Source organism: Pongo abelii, chromosome 1 (assembly GCF_028885655.2).
Source record: "Pongo abelii isolate AG06213 chromosome 1, NHGRI_mPonAbe1-v2.0_pri, whole genome shotgun sequence".
In the NCBI taxonomy this organism is placed as follows: Eukaryota; Metazoa; Chordata; class Mammalia; order Primates; family Hominidae; genus Pongo; species Pongo abelii.
The window spans coordinates 111,909,654-111,936,758 of record NC_071985.2 but is presented as its reverse complement, the minus strand read 5'-3'; the positions used below and the strand labels follow the sequence as shown (position 1 = coordinate 111,936,758).

At 41.4% G+C, this 27,105-nt stretch overlaps 2 protein-coding genes across 4 annotated transcripts in view; both read right to left on the bottom strand.

Annotated features, from left to right (window-relative positions):
• LOC100447686 (neuroblastoma breakpoint family member 12) overlaps positions 1-27,105 on the bottom strand; it is a 2,265,351-nt gene that overhangs the window by 255,647 nt on the left and 1,982,599 nt on the right.
• RNF115 (ring finger protein 115) overlaps positions 4,025-27,105 on the bottom strand; it is an 84,434-nt gene continuing 61,353 nt past the window's right edge. For all 3 annotated transcript variants that reach the window (XM_002810325.5, XM_009245165.4, XM_054553627.2), the window contains 5 exons: positions 12,603-12,674; positions 11,073-11,145; positions 10,041-10,134; positions 7,593-7,708; positions 4,025-6,595 (listed from right to left, as the gene is read on the bottom strand). In XM_002810325.5, the coding sequence (XP_002810371.1) occupies positions 6,464-6,595; positions 7,593-7,708; positions 10,041-10,134; positions 11,073-11,145; positions 12,603-12,674 (487 nt within the window). In that variant the 3' untranslated portion in view covers positions 4,025-6,463. The remainder of the gene's footprint in view (positions 6,596-7,592; positions 7,709-10,040; positions 10,135-11,072; positions 11,146-12,602; positions 12,675-27,105) is intronic.

Here is a 27,105-nt window from a genome sequence, read left to right as displayed (position 1 = left end):
AAGCAATCACACTTTGTACATACCAACTGAGTCTTGCTTCTAAAGAGTTTATTTACTCTGCTTATCTCAAGACTTGGTTAAACAGAAATTTAAAATACTTGTGTCTTGGCTTTCAAAATGTGTTGATACAATTGACTTCAAATAAGCCTACAAATTTCCATGCATAATAGGTAGTTTTCTGGACACGCATCTTAGCCCTAATCTATATGAGTGATTCACAACCACGGGTTTTGAACCTGTGAGGCCATGAGGTTATCAGAAGGAATCTATATACCATAATCTTCAGCCTGAATAAATATCTTTCAAATATTTGTATATACTATATTTCAATTGGATGTAGATTCTGGTGTGACTAATAAATTGACCTAAAAGCATTACTGAAATCATAGCTTTTTGTTACATATTCTTTAATCAAAAATACTAATAATATGGCTATCATGTTGCTGGAAGGGAATCTAATAATTTGGGGGTTTGTTTTTGTTTTGAGACAGGGTCTCTCTGTTGCCCTGGAGTGCAGTGGCACAATCTTGGCTCACTACAACCTCTGCCTCCTGGGTTCAAACGATTCTCCCTCCTCAGCCTCCTGAGTAGCTGGGACTACAGATGCATGCCACCACACCTGGCTAATTTTTGTATTTTTAGTAGACATGGTGTTTTATTGTGTTGCCCAGGCTGGTCTCAAACTCCTGACCTCAAGTGATCTGCCTGCCTCAGCTTTCCAAAATGCTGAGATTACAGGCATGAGCCACCATGCCCAGCCAAGAATCTAATAATATTTGGACCTTGAAAATTGTATTTCTTATTAGAAAAAGTAAAGAATCACAGGGCTTACATCCTATGATCACAGATCTAAGTGTTCTGGCTGAAAGAGGAAGAAGGGGCAACATACAAACTACACTTTTGTGGACACCAAGTGTAGTTTGGCAGGAAAACATAAAGTTTGCATGTATAAAACCTTAAAAGTTGAATGCCTATAATGTACTTGTCTGTGGCAGGTATGAGAGATCGAAACCTTACAATGTCATTGGGATCAGACAAGGGCTCTATTTTGATCCTGGAAAGCATCACCAGCTGTACACATTGTGTTCTATGCATTCTATTTTAAACCCCTGGAGCAGCTCAGTGGCTCCCCAGCTGAATACTGAGACACTGACATTACTGCAGGCTAGGATTTCCCCCTATAGGACAGCCACTTGTGATACTTACCCCATCAAAGTTTTCCTCCATCTTACTGTGACAGAACCTAACATGAGATTCATTCAGGAAATTCTCAACAAGAGTACTCTATCCTATAAGTCGTCCCCAATCCCCAGATCTCCAATGGATTATTCTTGTAAACAGCACTTTTATCTTCTCATCTCTCTACCACAGAGGCGAGAAAAGGTTTTCCCCTAACATCCAAATACCTATTCAGATACCAGCCCTGCTCCTTCTCTTAAAATCTGTCTTCTCACCTGGGCGCGGTGGCTAATGCCTGTAATCCCAGCACTTTGGGACGCCGAGGTGGGTGATCACTTGAGGTCAGGAGTTCAAGACCAGCCTGGGCAACATGGCAAAACCCCGTCTCTACTAAAAATACAAAAATTAGCTGGGCATGGTGGCATGTGCCTGTAATCCCAGCTACTTGGGAGGCTGAGGCAAGAGAATCGCTTGAACCCAGGAGGGGGAGGTTGCAGTGACCTGAGATCATGTCACTGCACTCCAGCCTGGGCGAAAGAGTGAGACTGTGTCTCAAAAAAATAAAAATGTGTCTTCCACTTCTTAAGCCCCAAAGCTGTTTTGTTGTTGCTGTCATTTAAAACAGACACAGACTATGCTTCCCCCCTGATTTATTAAGACCGACATATTTAATTTGCATTTCTTGAGGGAATAGCACCTGGAAACCAGGGAGAAAGAAGCTGAAGCACGCAGGTCATGAATTATTCAATTTGGTGTCAATAATTTGTCAGAAAAATTTAAAAAAATCAATAGATAACTGTATTGTAGTTCAACTGATTATAATATAGAAGCAATGGATGATGAACACCCTTTCCTCAAAGTCATTTATTCTCAACCTTTGGAAATGATTAGGTTTTTACCTCCAGTGAATCCCTTCATCACAGAGCATAACGGTACCAGCCCAAGCCAACAGTGCCCCATACCAGAGAACTCAGGGAAACAAAGACCCTAAAGGTTATGTACAATGAGAGAATCAGACTGTGAGGCTCCAGCCGTCTTCTGTATCCCTGCTCACTTTACCTCAGTGCACACCATATCCCTTCTTCCTCCACTGTGAAATGTGCATACACGTGTTTGTCTGTGAATATATAAATATCTCTATTTACACATATATACATATATAAAAATGTGCAATACAAAGACATAAGCAAGGGGTTTTTCCTAATAACTATTTAATCAGAGACTGATCAGAGAAAAAACAAGTTCTTCCCCTCAAATTTTCCTTCTAACTTGAGAACCAATTCCTGGACCAATTCCTGCTCAAAGAAAACATTTAAGAAGCACCTATCAGCTGGGCGTGCTGGCTCATACCTGTAATCCCAGTACTTTGGGAGGCCGAGGCGGGTGGGTCACCTGAGGTCAGGAGTTTGAGACCAGCCTGGCCAACATGGTGAACCACTTCTCATAGAGACACATTATTAACTTGGTGAAACTTAAGTGGGATGAGGAGCACTCTGTATACATGTATCATTTCTGTTTTTCCTCGTTGTGATGGTTAATCTTATGTGTCAACTTGACTAGGCCACATGATGCCCAGATATTTGGTCATACAGTATTCTGGGTGTGTCTGTGAGGGTGTTTTTGGAAGAGACTAACATTTCAATCAGTAGACTGAATACAGCACATGGCCCTCCCTAATGTAAGTGGCCCTCATCCAATCAGTTGAAGGTCTGAATAGAACAAGTAAGGGAGAAGTCCTCATGCCTGACTGCTTGAACTAAGACCTCAGTCTTTTCCTGCCTCTGAACTGGAATGGAAACATCAGCTCTTCTAGGGTATCCAAGCTGACTTTCAGACTGGAACTACACCATCAGCTCTCCTGGATCTCTAGCTGGCCCACTGCAGATCTTCGGACTTCTCAAACTCCATAATTGTGTGAACCAATTCCTTATAATAAATCTCAGGCTGGGCATGGTGGCTCCCGTCTGTAATCCCAGCACTTTGGGAGGCCACGACAGGCAGATCACCTGAGGTCTAGAGTTCAAGACCAGCCTGGCCAACAAGGTAAAACCTTGTCTCTACTAAACATATAAAAAATTAGCTGGGCATGGTGGCAGGTGCCTGTAATTCCAGCTGCTTGGGAGGCTAAGGCAGAAGAATCGCTGGAACCCAGGAGGCGGAGGTTGCAGTGAGCTGAGATTGCGCCACTGCACTCCAGCCTAGGCGACAAAGCAAGCCTCCATCTCAAAAAATAAATAAATAAAAAATAAATAATAATAATAATAAATCCCTGAAGAATCCTAACTCCTCAACATAAATTAACCTGTATATCTGAGGTGCCTCCCATTATAAGAAGAAACACAACAGATCCATTAAGTGAGACAGGTCTGGGAAACAGCAAAATGAGTCTCACACCCTCTATCCATCAGAGCAAAATAAGTGAAGAAAATTTCATGTAACTTTGTCTGATGCTGTTTGCTATACTGTGTATAAAAAGGCAGACCCCTATCCAGTACTTTGTTTCCACCCTTTTTAAAGCTACCCAGATCCTTTCTAGTTCTCTAGCTGTAAGTAAAACTACAACTGCCTGTCCTGGCATCTCCAGACACTGACAAGCAAATATGTCCGGGGTGTCATAATTTTTCTGAGACAACTGATATTGTGTACTTGAAAACTGCAATGTGTCCCAAGTTCAACATAGCCTTCCTTCATCTAAGTAGTGGCCAAATATTCATAATACACCTCTAACTTCCTTCCATCCTCCTCCTCAATTCAAAACCAGTGTGTATTCTCAAGCTACATTTCAGGGGCAACGCACAGTAAGAAGATCTCATTCCTCAAATAAACAATCACTGCATAGGTGTAATATGGGAGGTATATGAAAAAACATATTTTATTCTCTCTGGGCCCAAATGAATCATACTTTCTGGTCACAACTTTTAGAGGCAGGCTATTATTTCAGCAGGCCACTCTCTCACTTTTTCTTTTCCCTCTCTGACTCCTTCATCCTCTATCAAAGTACAGAGAAACGTTATCTCTAGCCCCCTTCTGTCACCCACAAATCAGTGTATGATAGTCAACAAAAACTGAGGAAAGACTTCTAGCCAAGAAAAAGACCCATTAAAGAGTGGTGTTTTTGTTCTGATCATTCTAAACTGATCATTCTGATCACTGTTGATGTGACAATACAAACGGTGCCCCTCTGTACCTTTTTTTTGGTACACCAACAGCTGTTCTACGTCCCCATCATTTCCTTTTGAGACCTTGAAGTTTCAACAACATTCTTGACCTTCTTAATTTATCCAATGTAAAACACTTGAATACTACAAAGAGCATGTGCATGGGACACTACTAGGCTGAAAAAATAAGGCCTACCCCTCCCAGGCCAAGCTGTTTTGGACATGATCACACTGATCAGTATGAGTCCAAGTATAGCCAGAACCAAGCAGAAAAGGAAAGTTTCAGAGATGAAAAACAGGCTTAAAAATTAAAATGTGACAATGTAAAATCTTAACTCCTGAAGACCAATGAATTACCAAAAACAGTGAACTGGCTGCAGATGCTTACTGTCTCTATTTCTGTGAGGCAAATTATTTTAAGATTACTAGGAAAAAAGACAGTAAACAGTGAGTTGAACACTTTGAGAGGTTGAGGCAGGCAGATCACTTGAGCCCAAGAGTTTGAGACCAGCCTGGGCAACATGGCAAAACCCTATCTCTACAAAAATACAAAAATTACCCAGGAATGGTGGCACACGCCTGTAGTCCCAGCCACTTGGGAGGCTAAGGTGGAAGGATCACTTGAGCCTGGGAGATCGAGGCTGTGGTGAGCTGAGATTGTGCCACTGCACTCCAGCTTAGGCGACAGAAACAAACAAAAAAATCAATGAGTTGGAGATTTTTTTTTTTTTTTTTTTTTTGAGATGGAGTTTCGCTCTTGTTGCCCAGACTGGAGTGCGATGGTGTGATCCAGCTCACCACAACCTCCACCTCCTGGGTTCAAGTGATTCTCCCACCTCAGCCTCACGAGTAGCTGGGATTATAGGCATGCACCACCACGCCCAGCTAATTTTATATTTTTAGTAGAGACAGGGTTTCTCCATGTTGGTCAGGCTGGTCTTGATCTCTTGACCTTGTGATTCGCCTGCCTCAGCCTCCCAAAGTGCTGGGATTACAGGCGTGAGCCACCGCGCCCAGCGGGAATCATTTTTTAAAATCTCAGAAGCAAAGATCTCAAACATCTGTCTTTCTGTGCCTGTATGCTGCCCAACTCATTCCCAAAAAGGAATGGCAGTCAGATTCCTACCAACATAAGGCTCCCAATATATGTTATGTAGGTTTCTGGGGAAACTACATCAACTGAAGTAGTCTTTAAAAATTAAAATAAGAGGCCAGGCGCGGTGGCTCACGCCTGTAATCCCAGCACTTTGGGAGGCTGAGGCGGGCGGAGCACAAGGTCAGGAGATTGAGACTATCCTGGCTAACACGGTGAAACCCCGTCTCTACTAAATATACAAAAAATTAGCTGGGCATGGTAACAAATGCCTGTAGTCCCAGCTACTCGAGAGGCTGAGGCAGGAGAATCACTTGAACTCGGGAGGCAGAGGTTGCAATGAGCCAAGATCGTGCCACTGCACTCCAGCCTAGGCGACACAGCGAGACTCCATCTCAAAAAAACAAAACAAAAAAAAATTAAAATAAGAAAACCAAAGCACACAATGATAAACCACTTTTCTCTTCTTGCTGTAATTTTTCTTTGATTTGCTCTCTGGGGATCAAGACAAAACAAAATCATTAGTCTTAGATTCCTGAATTTGACCTCGCCTCATAGCTAATGTGATCAAGAGTAGTTTTTTTTTTAAATACAATTAAGACAAAAGGACTTTATATCAGCAGGACTTTAGGGCTGTGGTTCCACTGTTTTTATGGTAAAATACACTAATGGTGGGGTAGAGGTTGGAGAAGGAGGTGGAAACATCCGTTACAAGCCAACATGACAGACAGCAGGACCCTAACTAGACTTTAAGGAATTAATTCTATTTAGATGGGGGGAGCCCTACATAATTAAGTCTCACACTTATAAAATTATCACTCTGAATTCAGGGACAAGAGGCATTTGGTTGTAGATACAATTCCATCTGTAGATACTAACTTTAAATTTAAAGAAGAAAAACATTCATTGCATTTATATTATGTGTTGTTTCTTATGTGATTCCTAAATCCATCTACTAATTTTTTGTTTTGATACAATTTACAGCTATGGTAAGATGATTACCACAGCCCTGATTCAGGTGTGGTCTTTAGCTTCAGAAAGTCCATCGGTCATGTAGCTGACTGTCATTGCTAAATCTGTTGCTTGCAGAGGCCTCAGTGCTCTGGCTTTGCCGAGTAGAGTCCTCACCATTTAAGCTCTTCCTACATACAGGACATGTGTCATGCTGAAACAGAAAAGTATTAGTCTATGTGAAGATCCTGGCCTGAGAAGCTGGGAGTATTGCACACTTAAATAACCCTGAGAATTGTCACATCAAAAATTATGACATGGAATAGAAAAACAATAGGGAATGCATCCTCATACAGCATGCACTGGCTCTAAGGTGTGATACCAGGATATCTCCCAAACAGAACTTTAAGCAGAACTGACAGGAATAATTCTAGGCCAGCAAGTTAATAACAGCTAACACATACCACCAAACAGAACTAACCAGAAACAGTGAGTGATCTATGACAAGAGGGTAACTGCCCATTACTTCCCATATGGTCTAGAGCAGAGGTCAGCAAACTTTTTGTTTAAAGGGACAGGAAAACTGGCCGGGTGCACTGGCTCACACCTGTGATCCCAATACTCTGGGAGGCCAAGGCAGGTGGATCACTTGACGTCAGGAGTTTGAGATCGGCATGGCGAAACCCTATCTCTACTAAAAACACAAAAATTGGCTGGGCATGGTGGTGCACGCCTGTAATCCTAGCTACTCTGGAGACTGAGGCACAAGAATCACTTGAACCCAGGAGGTAGAGGTTTCAGTGAGCTGAGATCACGCCACTGCACTCCAGTCTGGGTGACAGAGTGAGACTCTGTCTCAAAATAAATACATAAGGGACAGAAAATAAATATTTTAGGCTTTGCAGGCCATACCACAGCTGTTACAACTAATCAACTCTGCTGATGTAGCACAAAAGTAGCCACAATCTATAAACAAAATGAACATAGCTGTGTTCCAATAAAATTTTATTTACAATAACAGGTGGCAGGACACAATGACCTGTAGAACATACTTTGCAACCCTTGGTCAGAAAAGTTCCAAACAAATAACAGTACCAGAGTTAGCCAGGGATTTATGGGATAAAATCTGATCTACTTGGATCTCGAGGAACTGTTAACTACACCTTTACTCTGAATCATCCCCCCAAGAAGCCATGACTTGCTGTACTCACCAGTTCTAGCCATGGCACAATACAACTGCTGTGAAAGAAGTGATTGCAAGGTAACTGCCGGACTTCCTCTTCAACTGTGTAATCTTCTTTGCATACTGGACACTCTAAACCCATATCTGTTGAAGAAGGAAATGCCTTTTAAAGTAAACAAGCAAAAGGAAGGAAGAAAAAACCAACCCAATGTCTCTACCAACCCTACGAATGCATAAAGAAAAGACACAAGAGATGAAAGAAAATGTACACCCAAGTAGCAGGCAGCTAAGAGGCATGAATTATATTTCAAAACGAGGGTAAAGGTGGTAGTAGACAGAGACATGAAAAGGAGGAATGATGAATGGGGCCTACTCCAAAAAGGCCTACATAGGAACTATATAAGGCCTATTTTTTGATGTAAAGAGTTGGAAGAAATAAACTGGGGCTTAGAAGATCTGTTCAATAAAACAGGAAAAATATCTTCCCAATGTGTGACAGCCCTCTGGCAGTTAGTTGCCACTGTCAATCTGTCCACCATAGCCAAGGGATTCATCTCAGCAATCTTAGCAGTGCAGTGTCTCAAGCCACTTGCCACTTTCACCATGCTCTTTTCAACATGGGATGAAGCATCCTATTTCAGTGTGGCTGCCCTAAAGTCCTCTGTAAAAATTGTTAATGAGGGTGAAGGCGGGTGGATCACGAGGTCAGGAGTTCAAGACCAGCCTGGCCAAGATGGTAAAAACCCTGTCTCTACTAAAAATACAAAGATTAGCTGGGTGTGATGGTGGGCACCTGTAAACCCACCTACTCGGGAGGCTGAGGCAGAGAATTGCTTGAACCCGGGAGGCAGAGGTTGCAGTGAGCCAAGATCGCGCCACTGCACTCCAGCCTGGACAACAGAGCAAGACTCTGTCTCAAAAAAAAAAAAAAAAAAATTGTTAATAAAAGTTATACCAGAAAAGAAGAAAATACCAGAAGCTATACCAGAAAAGCTATACCAGAAGTGGTGCTGCAGAACTGCAAAGTCAAAGTCTAGCTCAGGTCACCAAATCAAGAGACAGAAAGCCCTCTTCTCTGAGAAGAAACAGTCATGAACTATACTGGGAGCTCCAACCAGCAAGTTTTGAGTTTCCCAAATTTGGCTAATACTGTCAGCTAGTCTATACGCCTAGTGGCTGGGATATGCTCCATGAACCAACAGCAGATAAGGCATTTGGAGCAGTACTACTACTTAATAGATTTACTCCTTACTCTCCATTCCTATCACCTTAGCCCTAATTCTTTTACTTCTCATGCCTAGTCTGCTGCAACAGCCTCCCAGCTAGTATCCCAAATTCCACGGTCTTAACCCTCCAAATATATCCTATACTTTGCTACCACTTAATTTTCCCTCAAACCAGCTCCACAGCAATCCTCAGCTCCTCTTCATTTGGATTCTCAGCTGGCACCTCAAAAATCAACAAATTAAAAAATGTAAAACATCACCTCATCTCCTTACCCAAACCAGGGCCCATTCACTATTTCCCCGTCCCTTAAGATGGCAGCACCATGTTTATAGTTACAAAGCTGTGAAATCTCAGAATTCTCTTTGACTCTTTCCCCTCCTTCATTCCATTATGCAATGAGTGAGGAAAGCCTTTCTCCAAAATGATCTTCTGAATCCTTTCCTTTCTGTTAGTATTGTCACCACCACCTGAACCTCATCTGGACTGCTGCAACAGACTAAAATCCCTGTTTCTGCTCTCTGTTGCTTCCAATGTTTCATACACTGTCTCGCTTCCAATGTTTCACACACAATCCCCTAGACTAATCTTCCCTAAAGACCACTTTACCTGACTCACACACCACGTATATTAGTTCATACTTTTCCTTAAACAGAATGACCTAAGATGGCCCATCTTGTCTTTGAAATCTCTAACTCTAAACCTGAATTGATGGGAACAGAAACTCCCAGTCCAAAATGCTGTCCCTTGTCACTAAATTCCTCAGTGCTTACAAATAAAATAGTATCTATGACTAATATACCTAACTGTACCTAACACAAAGTAGATCTGAAACAAACTCCCAGCCTATTTTTTTTCTTCTCCTTTCCCCAATGTCAGTATCATGTGTCCAACACAGTTTTTAATCATTTGATGAGTTTTTCTTCAACTTGTTACAATCAAGTCTTATCTATCTTTGTACCTCTTTATTCCCAATGGCACTTAAAAAAGAGACATAATTGCTCAGGAAATACCAACTGACTAACCTAATAAAGGGGTAGGAACTTTCCAGATTTGGCACCCAGGTAGGAATTTTAGAGGGCTATAGCTTCACTTAAAGGTCCTTAATATAGGAAGGTATTGGGATTTTTTTCTTATTTATCTTTTTTGTCTTTTTATTTTGTTCACTTTTTAAACTTTTCACCTGTCAGAAGATACTGGGATTTTGAACAGAGATCAGAAGATGACAGCATAAGTATAAAAATGAACCTACCAACTTGTTCCTGAGTTACTGTCACTGTTGGAAGAGATGTGATCTTTTCCTTGTCAGCTGGGGGAGGGCCTGTGTTTTCCAGTTGTCCTAAAAGCTACAGAAAAAGAGAAAGAAAAAGACGAAGTGGCAGACATCTCAATATCCCTGGAGAGGGAACTGCTCCAGCTGAGAACAAACAGTGCAGACATTAGGTATGTTAGTTACTCTTACTTCTGCAAGGCTCTGAGAGGCTTGGGTTTCCCCTTTCCTGCTGCCAGAACACTCAAAATTGCTTTACAATTTCAGAGTGACATTCGTGTAAGTCTACAGACAAACCCATGATTGCAAGGCCCACCTCTAGGCATAAAGCAACTTCAGAGGCAGCAAAAGGGTTGTGATGTCACGAGTAAAACTATAGCTTAATAAAAAGTAATACGTAACTGGTCCAAAAGCTTCATCTGCTGGAAGAAGAAAAAAGCGAGAGTATGAAAAGTAGCATAATGTGAGCCAAGAAATAGGTAAATTACTGCCTATAAGAAGACTGAATATAAAGGACATGCTTTCTAGTCTCAGAAATCCACAAGGGAAATGAAAAACCAATCAAATTAAAATGAACATAAACAAGTGGAAGCAATTATACATGGCACGGGAATACCTTGTTCTCTGCTTCCTTCCCCTACTTTGCTCCATCTAGCAGAAATCCCTGCTTCAACATGTGAGGAAACCCTCCTTTTTTTGTGAAATATTTGTTAATAGAATCCTTATAGAACTGAGCAAGAGAGACCAAAAATACAAAATACTATTCGTTATAGAAGTCTTTTCTTCCTATGGAGGTGAAACCATCTTCCAGAAATTCCCTCAGACCTAGGAAGTGCATGGATGCTGAGCTAACCCCATAAATCATTCATCCCTTTAGTAAAATGGAAACCCCAAAGCTCAAAATATTAGAGAAAGCAGAGTGACTGCCATTTCAGAAAGTAGCAGAAGGAAAGCAGGAAGCCTGTGGAACCATGAGACACACTGAACAGACACCCTCAAAAGGCAGCTCCTCACCTGGGTTACAATGGCATCAAGCCCTGTCTGACCCCAGGCATAGTCCCCAGGGTTGGAGTGCAGCATCCCGCTCCTATACATGAGATGAGACAGACAGCATTAGATGGAGTGACCAGGCTCTGCCTTACACCACAGAAAAAAATTGGCAGAGGGATCCTGTTCTCTCTCAGAGCTGGAAAGTCACTAGTCCTCCAGGATCAAGAGGCAAAGAATTCTGTACATTTTCAAGATCAAACAGACTATCCAGAGATAGTATCTCATCCTCTAGGAATTTTACTTAACTAGAATATAAAATGTGAAGCTACCTAAAGTACCACATGACATGCCAGAACAAAAAGAGTGACTCATTGCCTGTTGGTTTCAAAAATTTGTGTTTTCTGTGCCCACTTATATTAAACACAGATGGAGCTGCTTTTTAAGGAGAGTTTTCCCTTCATGACTGGTCAAAATCTACAGCAAACATCCCTCACTATAAGAGGCCGCCCACAGTTCTGGACAATGAGGAGCTTTCAAGTAGAGAAGCAGCCATAGCAGTCTCTCTGAATCACAACTTAGAGCAATTATAAAAGGGACTTGGCAACACCTTTTTTTTTTTTAATTTTCCCCCAGAGCTGCCGGTACACTACCAGCAGAGTTCCAGACTACTGGATGACAGAGGTCCTAAAAGGACTGAGGTTCCTTTGAGCAGAGAAACCTTCTGGGCCACAGTTAGAAGCAGCAAATAATTTCTCAGACAAGAAGAAATTCCATCTTTAATCCCATCATACATAAGTGTCACTCTGATACTGAATTACAGCCTATTGTTTCTTCTGACAAATCCTCTTACTTTGAAAAAAATAAAGTTCAGCATAATGTTTTCAATTTCAGAAATTCTTAAGGAGTAGAATATTCCTGTGTAGTCTACTGGGGAAACCCACAAATCAGATACCAAGCCTGGCAGGGACCATCTCATTTTCTACCTCAATACAACTCTCAGACCTGAATATAAAAGGAATCAAGACATTTCTAGCACCCAAACATCCTGGGGGACCAGGACAGCCTTCCTGAGCCTGAATAATAAAAAAAAAAAGTTCTGATTAAGTTTGGGCTTAGCAGCCTCCAGTTACATCTACATACTCACCTATGCAGCTCTTTTTTTTTTTTTGAGATGGAGTCTCTTTCTGTCACCCAGGCTGGAGTACAGTGGCGTGATCTCGGCTCACTGCAACCTCCGCCTCCCGGGTTCAAGCGATTCTCCTGCCTCAGCCTCCGAGTAGCTGGGACTACAGAAGCATGCCACCACGCCTGGCTAATTTTTTATATTTTTAGTAGAGACGGGGTTTCACCATGTTAGCCAGGATGATCTAGACCTCGTGATCACGATCTCCTGACCTCGTGATCCGCCAGCCTCGGCCTCCCAAAGTACTGGGATTATAGGCGTGAGCCACCGCACCTGGCTTATGCAGCTCTTTTTCTCTACCGCACAGAAATGACAGCACCTAAAATGATGTCACTCCAATAGAGTAAGATAGAAAGCAATTAGTTACTTACCAGGAAAAAGGGTGTGGAGATCCAGGAATGGCAGAATTTGCAAAGAATCCTGCAAAGATGTGTTGTAGTATTCTGTTAGAGAAGAAAATATTAGATAAGACAACAGACTAATGAAAGTAGTCTACAGATATCCATGGCTGCCAAATCACCAACTACTTCCCTAAACCAAAATGGCTTTTCATTGGCTAGTACACAAGAGACAGCATCAGAAATCAGCCTGCCACACAGCGGTGTGCTGTTTTGCTATTATGGCTATCTTCCTGAGCTCTGCTATCTTACAGATTAATAGATTTTTGTGAATTAAGCTGGAAAGGGATCTGATGGTATGGTATAGTTTTTCAAACTATGTTCCTTGTATATCTGACATCAACATAAGAAAGGGTTAAAAGGGACGTCGAGCCAGTGGAATTCTGGACCCACCTCCCTTTAACAAGGGTAGTTCCATTTTTGTATGTTGTACACACTGGGTTTCTGAATAAGAGATATCATTTAAAGGGTCCTTTAAAAAAAAAAGTTTAAGCAATAATTCTATGTTAAGGTTGTTTCAGATGATTATAACACAAACACATATAAACACACACATGCTTACCATTTGTCACTCTGAATACTTAAGATGGCACAGGTACACAGTTCTTTATACGAATGAGTCTTTGTTACCCAAAGAGATATTGGAGTGATGCCTCAGCAAAAGAAAAACCTGAAGAAATTGTTCCAATAGATCTTCTGTGTTCTGGATGACACGCAATTTTTCTTCTTTTTTTGAGACGGAGTCTCGCCCTGCCGCCCAGGCTGGAGTGCGGTGGACCAATCTCGGCTCACTGCAACCTCTGCCTCCCAGGTTCAGGCAATTCTCCTGCCTTAGCCTCCCGAGTAGCTGGGATTACAGGCACCTGCCACCACACCCGGCTAATTTTTTGCATATTTAGTAGATTTAGTAGAGACGGGGTTTCACCATGTTGACAAAGCTGATCTTGAACTCCTGACCCCAACCTGCCAAAGTGCTGGGATTATAGGTGTGAGCCACCGCGCCCAGCAATAATATGCAATTTTAAGTCCCTGGTTCCCACTTTACTTATTAGGCCAATTAATATAACAATGGCAGTAGCCAACATTAGACTTTCCCTGCTACTGAAGTTCAACAGCAGCTAACTACACTATTCCGTTTGTTTGCTTGCTTTTTTGTATTATTTTGCATTATTTATTTTTAACTGACAAAAATTGCATATATTATGGTATATAACATATTTTGAAATATGTATGCACTGTGGAATGACTACATCAAACTATCAACATATGCATTACCTCACAAACTTATTTGCAACAATAACCCTTAAAATCTACTCTCTCAGCAATTTTCAAATGTACAAAACACTGGTTGTTGTTTTTTTTTCTTTTTTTGAGATGAAGTCTTGCTCTGTCACCTAGGCTGGAGTGCAGAGGCACCATCTCGGCTCACTGCAACCTCCGTACCCCAGGTTCAAGCAATTCTTGTGCTTCAGCCTCCCAAGTAGCTGGGATTACAGATGCACACCACCACGCCTGGCTAATTTTTGTATTTTCAGTAGAGATGAGGTTTCACCATGTTGGCCGGGCTGTCAAGTAATCCGCCTGCCTTGGCCTCCCAAAGTGCTGGGATTATAGGCATGAGCCACCCCACCTGGCTGAAAACATTGTTATTAACTACAGTCACCACGTTGTACAACAGATCTCTTGAACTTTTAACTGAAATTTTGTGTCCTTCAATATCTTTCTAATCCACCCCCTCTGCCCCTCAGCTCCTGGTAACTACCATTCTATTCTCTGCTTCTATTAATTCATTGTGGTTTTTTTTTTTTTAGAATGCTTCGTGTTGTTTTAAAAATACGTCCAAAAATTATTTGATAATCTTCCCTTCAGTGTGGGCTGGACTTGGTGACTCACTTAACAATACAATATGGCAGAATTGATATCTGTGACTTCCAAGACAAGGTAAAAAAAAGCGGGGGAAATGGCCAGGTGTGGTGGCTCATGCCTGTAATCCCAGAACTTTGGGAGGCCGAGGTGGGTGGATCACTTGAGGTCAGGAGTTCGAGACCAGCCTGGCCAACATGACCCCATCTCTACTAAAAATACAAAAATTAACCGGGCATGGTGGCACGTGCCTATAGTCTCAGCTACTCAGGAGGATGAGGCAGGAGAATCACTTGAACCCGGGAGGCGGAGGTTGCAGTGAGCCAAGATCGTGCCATTACACTCCAGCCTGGGTGACAGAGACTTTGCCTCAAAAAAAAAAAAAGGTGGGGGGCCGGGGGGAGTGCTTTCTTCTTGCACTTCTGTCAGATCAATCACTTGCTCTGGGAGAGTGCCGTATCAAGCAGTCCTATAGAAAGGTCCATGTGATGAGGAACTGAGTACTCCTGTCAACAGCCAGAACAAACCTGCCAGAATATGTTTAAAGCCTAGTCAATCCTATACTGCAGCAGTGACCAACATCTTGACTATAAGCTCATGAAATCCTGGGCCAGAACCACTCAGCCATGCTACTCCCAACTGAACCTGTTCCTGACCCAGTGAATCTGTGAGATAATAAATATTTGTTGTTTTAAGCCACTAAGCTCTGAGATAATTTGTTATATGGCAATAGATAACATACAGATTTTGGTATCTGGATACCGGTGCTGCCATAATAAAGACCTAAAACGTGAGAGTATCTTTGGAACCCAGTAGTGGGGCAGAAGTTAAAAGGACTTTGAGGAGAGCATCAGTGAAGTCTGAAGAGCCTTAAAAAAAAAAACAGAAAGCACTATGGCCTTTGAAGAAGTTAAAGGTGAGAGATTAAGAAAAGGCAGAAAAAATCTTATTAGAAACTGGAGGGAAAAGGATCCTTGTTATATACTGGCAAAGCTGTTGCCTTACCATAACATGGAAAGTAGATGCTGTGGTCCAAAAACTGGTTGATAATCTAGCTAAAGAGATTTCTACTTTTGAAAGTACCTCCTGGCTTCTTGCTGCTTACTTTAAAATGCAAAAGAGGGATGAATTAAAGGAAGGACAGTTAAACAAAAAGGACAGAATTATACAATTCTGAGAATTCCCAGCATCTCCAGATTAGTAAATGACACTAAAATTAAGAAATGGATTTTAAGCAAAGATCCAATCCAAGGCACTGCTAAAAGACTGATTTCAGATGAAGCCAAGGATCAGACTATAACAATTCTTTGTTAAGACCTCAGAAAGGGCCAGGCATGGTGGCTCACACCTATAATCCCAGCACTTTGGGAGGTCAAGGCAGGAGGATCACTTGAGGCCAGGAATTTGAGACCAGCCTGGCCAACATGGAGAAACCCGTCTCTACTAAAAATACAAAAATTAGCTGGGCATGGTGGCACACACCTGTAATGCCAGCTGCTCAGGAGGCTGAAACATGAGAATCACTTGAACCCGGGACGCGGAGGTTGCACTGAGCCGAGATCGCACCACTGTACTCCAGCCTGGCTGACACAGTGAGACTGTCTCAAAAAAAAAAAAAAAAAAAAAAAAAACCACAACCTCACAAAGATCTAAAATGGTACCTAAAGAATCATTCAGTTAGAAAATCAGACTAAGAAGCTTAAGGGTGTTATGTTAGTTTCCTAGGGCTGCTATAACAAACTACCACAAACTGGGTAGCTTAAAACAAAAGGAATTTATTCGCTCACTGATGTGGGTGTCAGTAGGGTTAGTTCCTTCAGGAAGTTCTGAGGGAGATCAGTTCCATGATTCTCTCCTGGCTTCTGGTGATGTTTGACAGCAATCTTTGCCATTCCTTGATTTGTAGACGTATGCCCCCCCCCCCCAACCTCTGCCTCTGTCATCACATGGCTTTCTTCTCTTTGTCTTCTGTGTTCATGTCCAAATTTCTAGCTTCTTTTTTTTTTTGAGGCAGAGTCTCGCTCTCACCCAGGCCGGAGTGCAGTGGTGCGATCTCAGCTCACTGCAACCTCTGCCTCTAGGTTTAAGCGATTCTCACGCCTCAGCCTCCTGAGTAGCTGGGATTACGGGCATGGGCTACCACGCCTGGCTAATTTTTGTATTTTTAGTAGACATGGGGTTTTACCACATTGGCCAGGCTGGTCTCGAACTCCTAACCTCAGGTGATCCTCCCACCTCGGCCTCCCAAAGTGCTGAGATTACAGGAGTAAGCCACTGCACCCAGCCAAATTTCTCTCCTTATAAGACTATCAACCATTGGATTAGGGCCCTTCCTGATCCAGTGTCATCTTATTATAACTTGACTACATCTGTAATGACCCTATTTCTAAATAAGGTCATATTCACAGTGACCTTATCAGGGTTAGGACTTGAACACAGCTTTTTGGGGGACACAATTCTACCCACTACAAGTGGTATCTCTCAGCAATCCCAGCAGAAACCCAAGGTGGAAAAAGCCTATTTAGAAGAGATTGGTGGATGTGGCTTTTGCCTAATGGCATGAATCCCAGTGAGATTCACAGGATACTCGAAGTTTTAAAAAGAAACACTGTCAGCTTAAACTGAAAGGTGGAAAAATAGTACAAAATGAAAACAGGTCTCTGGGCCCTCAAATTTCTACCGGCAAGAAGCAAGCTAAGAAAGCTACGCAGCTACAAATATGAACTACTTTTAATGGAAAAGAAAGGATGACTAACAGGGTGGACTCCAGAGTCACAGAGAAGAACTCCTGGGCAGAGGTAGAAGTCCTAGTCAAGGAACTTCTGACATTTGTCTAGACAACTATCAGAATTGCTATCAACCAGCAACTTCTTTGTGCCATCATTTTCCCTTTTGGAACAGGAAATCTCTATACCTGTTCAGAATCACTGCCTGTCCATATCATTGTATGTTGGGTGTGTGATAGGTAGTTACCTGTCTCTTTAGTTTACAGGTCTTCACATCAAAAGGAAATGTACCTGAGGAACTATACCCAAGGAGCCACACCCACACTTGGACCTAGTTAAAAGGACAGCTACCTATATTTCAAGCTGATGCTATAGAAGAAGGAGACTTTTTTGATAGGTTTTAGGAGAAAGTGAGTGCATTTTGCACATAGAAGAAGTGTAAATAATTTGTGGCTAGAGGGCAAACTGTGGTGATTTTAAAATACATCCATAAATTCTTTAGAGGTGGAGCTAATTCTCTTCTCCTTGAATGTAGGCTAGACTTAGTGATTCACCTCTTACAGACAAAATGTAGCAGGAATGACAGTGTGTGACTTCCAAAATTAGGATATAAAAAAGATATTATGGGTTTTTTTCCTTCTTCCTCTATCATTCTCTTGGATCACTAACTCCAAGAGAAGCTAGCTGCCAAGTAATAGGGACATTCAAGGAGCCCTACGGAGAGGCCCAGATGGTGAGGAACTAAGGCCTCCTGCCAACAGTCATGTGAGTGAGCCATCTTGGAAGTGGATGTTCCAGGTCCAGTTAAGTGTTCAGTTGACTGTAGCCACAGCTGACATGTTGATTACAACCTCATGAAGCCCTTCACCAGAACCACCTAGCTAAACTGCTCCCAAATTCCTGATCCTCAAAAATACTGAGATAATAAATATTGTCATAAGCTGTTAAATTCTGGGGTAATGTGTTACACAGCAATAGGTAACTAATATACACCCACCTATTTGTCAGTGACAAGAAGAGCAAATTATCACATGCTTAAACTGACTAATAAGTAAATGGTAATAATCAAGTTTGAGAGATAGCCTAGTTCTTGAAGCTGTAAAAGTCAATCCTATATGAATGCTTGGAATTACGAGGGACAATTCACCAGCAGCTGATCAGCTGATGATTCCTCTTTCTTGGCTACTTACTCTCTGGAAGTCAGATGTTAGTCTCATCTGTTTTTGTAGCAGTAACAGAGACTGCTCAGGGTGGCCCCAATGCATAAGAGCTGTTGCTTGGAGAACAATAGTTGACAGAGCATTTACAATGAATTTTGTTTATTAAAAAAAAAAAAAAATCTTTTCTTGTTAAAGCTAAATGTCTGGGGAAGATGTGGAGGGAAGGAAGATAGTGTATACATTTAATTTTAGAAACTCACAGAAGAGAAAAATCAACCCACTGGGTCTGGAAGGGATAAAACCAGGTAATAGTCTTCACAGTTTCCAGAGCTGTACCCTCTTTAGCTTTTCCTCGTACTTCCCTGGCTGTTTCTTCTCAGTCTCCTTTGCTTATTCTTCCTTATCTTCCAAACTTCTAACCATCGAGGGCCCAGGCCTCGATTGTCTGAGCTCTACTATTTCCTATCTTGACTTCTTTGACCACTTTATCCAGCTTTATATTTTTAAATACCATATATAGGCCACAACTTCCAAATTTTATCTCCAGCCAAGACCTCTGCCTACTCAACATTTCCACCTGTGTAACAAGCACCTCAAACTTATTATGTCCCAAACTGAATGAACTCTTAAATATTTTCCTCCAAACTTACTCCTCCTAATGTTCCCCATGTCAGTGGATGGTGGCTCCATTTTTCTTGTTTTCAGGCCAAAAACCTTGGTGTCTTTACTCTTCTTTCTGTTACACCCCACATCCAATCTGTCAGTAACTCCTATCATGGATATTGCCAAACTGCATCTGAAACCAAACCATTTTTCACTACTCTCACCCAAACCACTGGCATCTCTAGCTTATATTAATGCAATAGCCTCTTAAATGGTTTCTCTGCTGCGTCTTTGCCTCACACACCTTGCAGCCCCCCATTCTATTTTCAGCACAGCAGTTAGAGCAATCATTTCAAGATATAAATGACACCTAAACTCTCCACTGGAATAGAAGCTCTTATAATTGCCAACTAGGCTTCATATAATCTAATACCCACCCCCCCATTCCCACTCCCATCAACTTCTCCTACCATTCCCCTCACCTTCTCTGCCCTACATTGGTCTCTCCTTGTTTGTACATCCCTACACTTCCTTGGTGTCTATTCAGATACTTTCTCAATAAGACATTTGCTGACTATGTTCTTTTTGAAACTTCACTTCAACCATATTCCCTATCTCCCATCCCTGCTTTTCTTCCACCATAGCACTTACTACTGCTTAAAATTCTATTTATTTTGATCATCTTTCTCCATTAGTACTTAAGCTCCACAAGGGCAGTCATTCTTGACTATTTATTGACTATTGTATGCCCAACATCTGGCACATAGTAATACACAATGTCTGTTGAATAAATTAAGAGACCTCTTATGGGGCCAGGCAAAGAGGCTCACACCTGTAATCCCAGCACATTGGGAGGCCAAGATGGGAATACAAGACCAACCTGGACAATATAAGGAGACCCCATCTCTACAAAAAAAATTTAAAAATTAGCTGGGCCTAGTGCTGCACACCTGTGGTCCTAGATGCTTAGGAAACTGAGATGGGAGGATCACTTGAGCCCAGGAAAAAATCAATTAATTAAGAAACCTCCCCTAGATGGGCTCTGATATGGTTTGGCTGTGTCTCCACCCAAATCTCAACTTGAATTGTATCTCCCAGAATTCCCACATGCTGTGGGAGGGACCCAGGGGGAGGTAATTGAATCATGGAGGTCGATCTTTCCCATGCTATTCTCATGATAGTAAGTCTCATGAGATCTGATGGGTTTATCAGGGGTTTCTGCTTTTGCTTCTTCCTCATTTCTCTTGCCGCCGCCATGTAAGAAGTGCCTTTCACCTCCCACCATGATTCTGAGGCCTCCCCAGCCATGTGGAACTGTAAGTCCAATTAAAGCTCTTTTTCTTCCCAGTCTTGGGTATGTCTTTATCAGCAGCGTGAAAATGGACTAATACAGTAAATTGGTGCCAGGAGTGTGGCATTGCTGAAAAGATACCGAAAATGTGGAAGCGACTTTGGAACTAAGTAACAGGCAGAAGTTGGAACAGTTTGAAGGGCTCAGAAGAAGACAAGAAAATGTGGGAAAGTTTGGAACTTCCTAGAGACTTGTTCAATGGCTTTTCCCAAAATGCTAATAGTGATATGGACAATAAGGTCCAGGCTGAGGTGGTCTCAGATGGAGATAAGGAACTTGTTGGGAACTGGAGCAAACATGACTCTTGTTATGTTTTAGCAAAGAGACTGGCAGCATTTTGCCCCTGCCCTACAGATTTGTGGAACTTTGAACTTGAGAGAGATGATTCAGGATATCTGGTGGAAGAAATTTCTAAGCAGCAAGGCATTCAAGAGGTAACTTGGGTGCTGTTAACCAGTTTTATAAGGGAAGCAGAGCATAAAAATTTGGAAAATTTGCAGCCTGACTATGTGACAGAAAAGAAAAACCTATTTTTTGAGGGGAAATTCAAGCCAGCTGCAGAAATTTGCATAAGTAGCAAGGAACCTAATGTTAATCCCCGAGACCACAGGCAAAATGTCTCCAGGCCCTGTCAGAGACCTTCACAGCAGCCCCTACCATCACAGGCCCAGAGACCCAAGAGGAAAAAGTGGTTTTGTGGGCTGGGCCCAGGGTCCCCATGCTGTGTGCAGCCTAGGGACTTGGTGCCCTGTGTCCCAGTTGCTCCAGCCATGGCTGAAAGGGGCCAACATAGAGCTTGGGTTGTGGCTTCAGAGAGTGCAAGCCCAAAGCCTTGGCAGCTTCCATGTGGTGCTGAGCCTGCGAGTGCACTGAAGACAAGAATTGAGGTTTGGGAACCTCCACCTAGATTTCAGAAGATGTATGGAAACACCTGGATGCCCAGGCAAAAGTTTGCTGCAGGGGTGGGGCCCTCATGGAGAACCTCTGCTAGGGCAGTGCGGAAGGAAAATGTGGGGTGGGAGCCCTCACACAGAGTCCCTACTGGGGAACTGCCTAGTGGAGCTGTGAGAAGTGGGCTACCATCTTCCAGATCCCAGAATGGTAGATCCACTGACAGCTTGCACCAATGCGCCTGGAAAAGCCACAGACGCTCAACACCAGCCAGTGAAAGCAGCCGGGAGGGAGGCCGGACCCCGCAAAGACAGGGGTGGAGCTGCCCAAGACCACAGAAACCCACCTTTTGCATCAGCATGACCTGGATGTGAGACTTGGACTCAAAGGAGATTATTTTGGAGCTTCAAAATTTGACTGCCCCACTGGGTTTCGGACATGCATGGGACCTGTAACCCCTTTGTTGTGGCCAATGTCTCCCATTTGGAATGGCCGTATTTACCAAATACCTGTACCTCCATTGTATCTAGGAAGTAACTAGCTTGCTTTTGATTTTACAGGCTCACAGGCAGAAGGGACTTGCCTTATCTCAGATGAGACTTTGGACTTTGGACTTTTGGATTAATGCCTAAATGAATTAAGACTTTGGGGGATGGCTGGGAATGCATGACTGGTTTTGAAATGTGAGAACATGAAATTTGGAGGGGCCAGGGGCAGAACAACATGGTTTGGCTGCTGCCATGTTAGAAGTGCCTTAGCCTCCCACCATGATTCTGAGGCCTTCTCAGCCATGTGGAACTGTTAAATCCAATTAAACCTCTTTTTCTTCCCAGTCTCAGGTATGTCTTTATCAGTAGTGTGAAAACAAACTAATACAGGCCCCAATCAAATGTATCTTGAAAGATACATACAATCTATTAAGATAAAAAACATTATAAAATATGTGTAGTATAATCAATTCAATTTCAATTATATAGATGTAATTATCATATACATGTATTTAAAAAGGTCTACAAGATTACACATCAAGGTGTAACTATGGCTATTTCTGGATAAGGTTGTCTTTTTATTCCATACCAAAACAAATTTTTTTTAATAAGAAAAAAAAAAGTTAACCAAAAAAAGTCAGTTCTCAAAATCTGAGATGTGATCAGTGGTCAGAAATCTATGGTCCAAGAACCTAGGGTTAACTTCAGAAGAACATATTCTCTAGGTGGGAAATCTTAAAACATATTCTTTACACAGCCATAAAAAAGAACGAAATCATGTCCTTTGCAGCAACATGGATATAGCTGGAGGTCATTAGCCTAAGCAACTTAACACAGAAAACAGAAATACCTCGTGTTCTCACTTATACATGGCAACTAAACATTGTGTACACAAGGACACAAAGTAAGGAATAATAAACACTGGAGATCACAAAAGGGGAGAGGGAGGGAGAATGGCAAAGGTTGAGAAACTACCTATAGGGACTATGTTCACTGCTTAGGCCATGGGATCATTAGAAGCCCAAACCCCAGCATCACACAATATACCCGTGTAATAAACCTGCTGTTCTGTGAGTTACCAGGAGAGCAAATTTTTAAAAATTAAAAAATAAAAACCAAATCTGTACATGTACCCCTGAATCTAAAATAAAAATAATAAATTTTTAAAAGAACGTATTATTTAGGTGGGACACCTTCTTAGAAGTAATGTACCCTACAAAGCAAATCAGAAACAGCTTACTGCTAAAATCAAAGAGGCTTCCTTTATACAGCCAGGAAGGAGACTAAACCACCAAGCTAAAATGTAACAAAAAAACAAAAGAGTAAAGCACAATAAAATAAAAATGGGGCTGGGCGCAGTGGCTCACGCCTATAATCCCAACATCTTGGGAGGCCGAAGCGGGCAGATCACTTGAGGTCAGGAGTTCGAGACCAGCCTGGCCAACATGGCAAAACCCCATCTCTACTAAAAATACAAAAAATTATCCAGGCATGGTGGCTCATGCCTGTAGTCCCAGCTACTTGGGAGGCTGAGGCAAGAGAACTGCTTGAACCTGGGAGGCAGAGGTTGCAGTGAGCCAAGATCATACCACTGCACTGCAGCCTGGGTGACAGAGTGAGACTCCCTCTCAAAACAAAACAAAAACAACAAAATAAAATAAAGATGGGTTTTAATGTAGTAAGTGCAGACTAATAGGTGGTAATCTCTATTACTTGTCTGGAAAATATGAATGTGCTGGTGTTGACCTAACACAAAGGAAAAAACCTAACAAGCATTAATATTTTACCGTCCTAAAAAATTATTTGAAGTGAAATATGTGTAATTCCTTAGCATTTATCACAATCTGAATGGAATTTCTCTTAAAGATCATGCAATTTCCTTGCTGATTCTATATGTACCAAACAACCATCTGATTGCTTTTGATTTCTTGATACCTGAGAAATTCAAAGATAAGAGTATGCTAACAAACAAATGAGTTTTGTAGTCACTGAAACAGAATACCCTCAGTTATAAATTTATAAACTAATCTGCTGGCACAGGTCAGATGCACTTACAGTCAGATAAGATGAGCTAGTCTATTCAAGACCTAATTAACTATCATTCAAAAGCTGCAGATTAGAGGATAAAGCACATACTTTAGGGACACTGAATAAATATTTGCAGAATGAATGAACAATGTGAGAGTTCCCTGTCTTTGTGTTAGTAAAAAAGTTCTACTCATGCCAATGAAAAAGTCAAAGAAAATGGACCTCATTTCAGGGAAACTTATTAAGTTGGTGTGAGGAACACACTAATAATCCCACAAAGGCTAATCTCTGACATCTGATTTCTTAAATACAAAGTACTCTTTTTCTTGAAATGAGGTCTTGCTCTGTTGCCCAGGCTGGAGTACAGTGGCGCAATCTCGGCTCACTGCAACCTCCACCTCCCAGGTTCAAGAGATTCTCCTACCTCAGCCTCCTGAGTAGCTGCGATAACAGGCAACCACCACCATGCCTGGTTAATTTTTGGATTTTTAATAGAGATGAGATTTCATCGTGTTGGCCAGGCTGGTCTGGAACTCCTGACCTCAAGTGATCCACCTGCCTCGGCCTCCTAAAGTGCTGATTACAGGTGTGAGCCACAGTGCCTGGCCATTAAACACAAAGTACTCTGTCTACAGTGAAACCCGTAGAATGAACAGGAATCTGAGATGTAGCCCATGGAAACCATAAGTGGAATGCCCATATGCTCCTTCTCAAAGCAAGAGGAGAAAACTGTTATCAGAAAGAAGCCATGCTAAAGTTCAATCAATTTTTTAAAATGTATAAAACATGAAATTGTACTTTCAAAACATACAGTGACATCGTAATGACAATTACTGTAAAGTAACAACCATATGGAACAATCTAGGCAGGCCTGCTAGGTGGGTATAGTAATAGGCCCCAAAGATATACTGTGTTTATTTATACTTGTATGAAAGAAAAGAGAAAAGAAACTGAATTAAAAACTTTCAAGTTCTATTTACTGATATACTGGTGCCTTGGAAGGAAAGTTTCTGAGAAAATTAGGGAAACGCTTAAATCTTTGGTTAAAAAATAAGTGAGAAGGCTACTTAATTTAAAATTTTTGACTTATACTAAATAGTTATACTAAAATTTTTTAGTATAAGTAAACAGTTAAAAATCTCACCAAATACAAATATTTTCATTTTTGCACTATCCTGGCTCCAAAATTTAACTGCCTTTATACTCTTAGACAATTTACCTAAACTCTCTGTGCCTCAGTTTCTCCAGTAAAATGGAGATATTCACAATACCTTCTTCACAGGGTTATAGTGAGGATTAAACAAATGAATACCTGTAAAGCATTTAGACTAGTTTCTGGCACATACTCTTAGCTATTATTACTACTAATTCCTATGTTTTTTATACTTTTTAGAGACATAATTACAATTATCCACTTATTCAAAACAAACATGTTTAGTAGCCACTATAAAACCGATACTGTACTAGAAGCTGAGAATACAGAGATAAATAAAATACTACCCTATACTATCAACCTCAGAAGTAACTGAAAAGACTGTAATAGATCTAGTTCCCAAAAAGATACCAGGTCCAGATGGAATTACAGGTAACTTGCATTAAACCTTTAAATAATAGGTAATTCCTGTGTTATGTAAACTATTTCCAAGCATAAGAATACAGCAAGTTTTCCCAGTTCCTTTTATGAAACTAATCCTGACACCAAAACTTGATATCAAGAGACTCACCCTCTTTTGAATAAATGTAAAAATCCTTAAAAAAAAAAAAAAAAAGATAAGGAACAAATCAACTCCAATAACGTGTTAAGAGACTGCAGCCTGGGCAACCTAGTCTCTACCAAAAATTGAAAAATTAGCCAGGTGTGGTGGCACGTGCTTGTAGTCCTGCCTAGTTCATAGGCTGAAGTGGGAGGATTGCTTGAGCCCACCGAGTTTGAGGTTGTAGTGAAACATGATCTTGCTGCTGCATTCTAGCCTGGGAAACAAAGTGAGACCCTGTTTCCCCAACCCCCGACCCCTAAAAAAGAGAGATTAGCGCTCCTTGACAAAGCAGCTTGAATAAAAACACTAGAAAACATTAGAAAACCTACTTGTTAATAAAAATGCATTAACTGTTTAAGGGAGAAAAACTCTAAGGTCATTTTGATAGGACTGCAAAGGGCATGTGACAAAATCATTAGTCATTCTTAATTAAAAGCCCCTAATAAATTATGAATAAAATTAAACTTTCTTAGTGTGATAGTGCATATATTAGGAACCAAGAGCAAACAAGTTTAACAAAGAAACACTAATTCATTCTCACTGAAGTCAGGAAAAAGACAAGGATGCCTATATTAAACAACTTTGTTTTGGTAATATAGTCAATATAACAGATAAGAAAAATAAGAGGCATAAACATTGGAAAGAAACACAATATTTGAGGATGATATGAGTGCTAACTAGAAAACTAAAGAGAATAAAATGAAAAACCATTATAGTTAATAAGAGAATTCAATTAAGTAACAAGATGAAGGGTAACAAAAAGCTTGCCAGCAATAATCAGTTAAAAAGTTAAATCAAACTATGAAACTTGACTGAATGATGAAAAAGTGTCCTGTATCTTCTACTCAATTGGCTGTGAACCTAAAACTGCTCTAAAAAATAAAGTCTATTTTAAAAAAGAAAGAAGAAGAAAGGGAGGAGACAAAGGAAGAAGGAAAAAGAAGGAAGAGGAAGAAAAGAGGAGGAGGAAGAAGATGGGAAGAGAGAAGGAGAAATAAGAAAGAAAAGGGAGGAAGAAAAAGGAAGGAGGAAAAAGAAAGGAAGGAGGAGGAAGAAGAGGAAGAATGAGGAAGAAAGACTGAAAGAGGAAGGAGGAAGAAGGAGGAAGAAGGAAGAGGAAGACAGAGGAAGAAGAAAAAAGAACCAAATAAACTGAGACCATGAGCCATGGGCCTGAGAAGTTTCAATATTACTAAAAAGTACCAGCTGGGAGCAGTGGCTCACACCTGTAATCCCAGCACTTTGGGAGGCCGAGGCAGGCAGATCACCTGAGGTCAAGAGTTCGAGACCAGCCTGGCCAACATGAGGAAACACTGTCTCTATTAAAAATACAAAAATTATCCGGGTGTGGTGGCGGACGCCTCTAATCCCAGCTACTTGGGAGGATGAGGCAGGAAGAATTGCTTGAATCGGGAGGCAGAGGTTGCACTGAGCCGAGATTGCACCACTGCACTCCAGCCTGGGCGACAGAGCGAGACTTTGTCACAAAACAAAACAAAACAAAAGAAAAGTACCACCTGTCCCCAAATTAATATATAAATTCAATGCACTTTCAATCAAAATCCTAATGGGATGGGAAAAGGGGCAGAGATTGAAAAACTGCATCTAA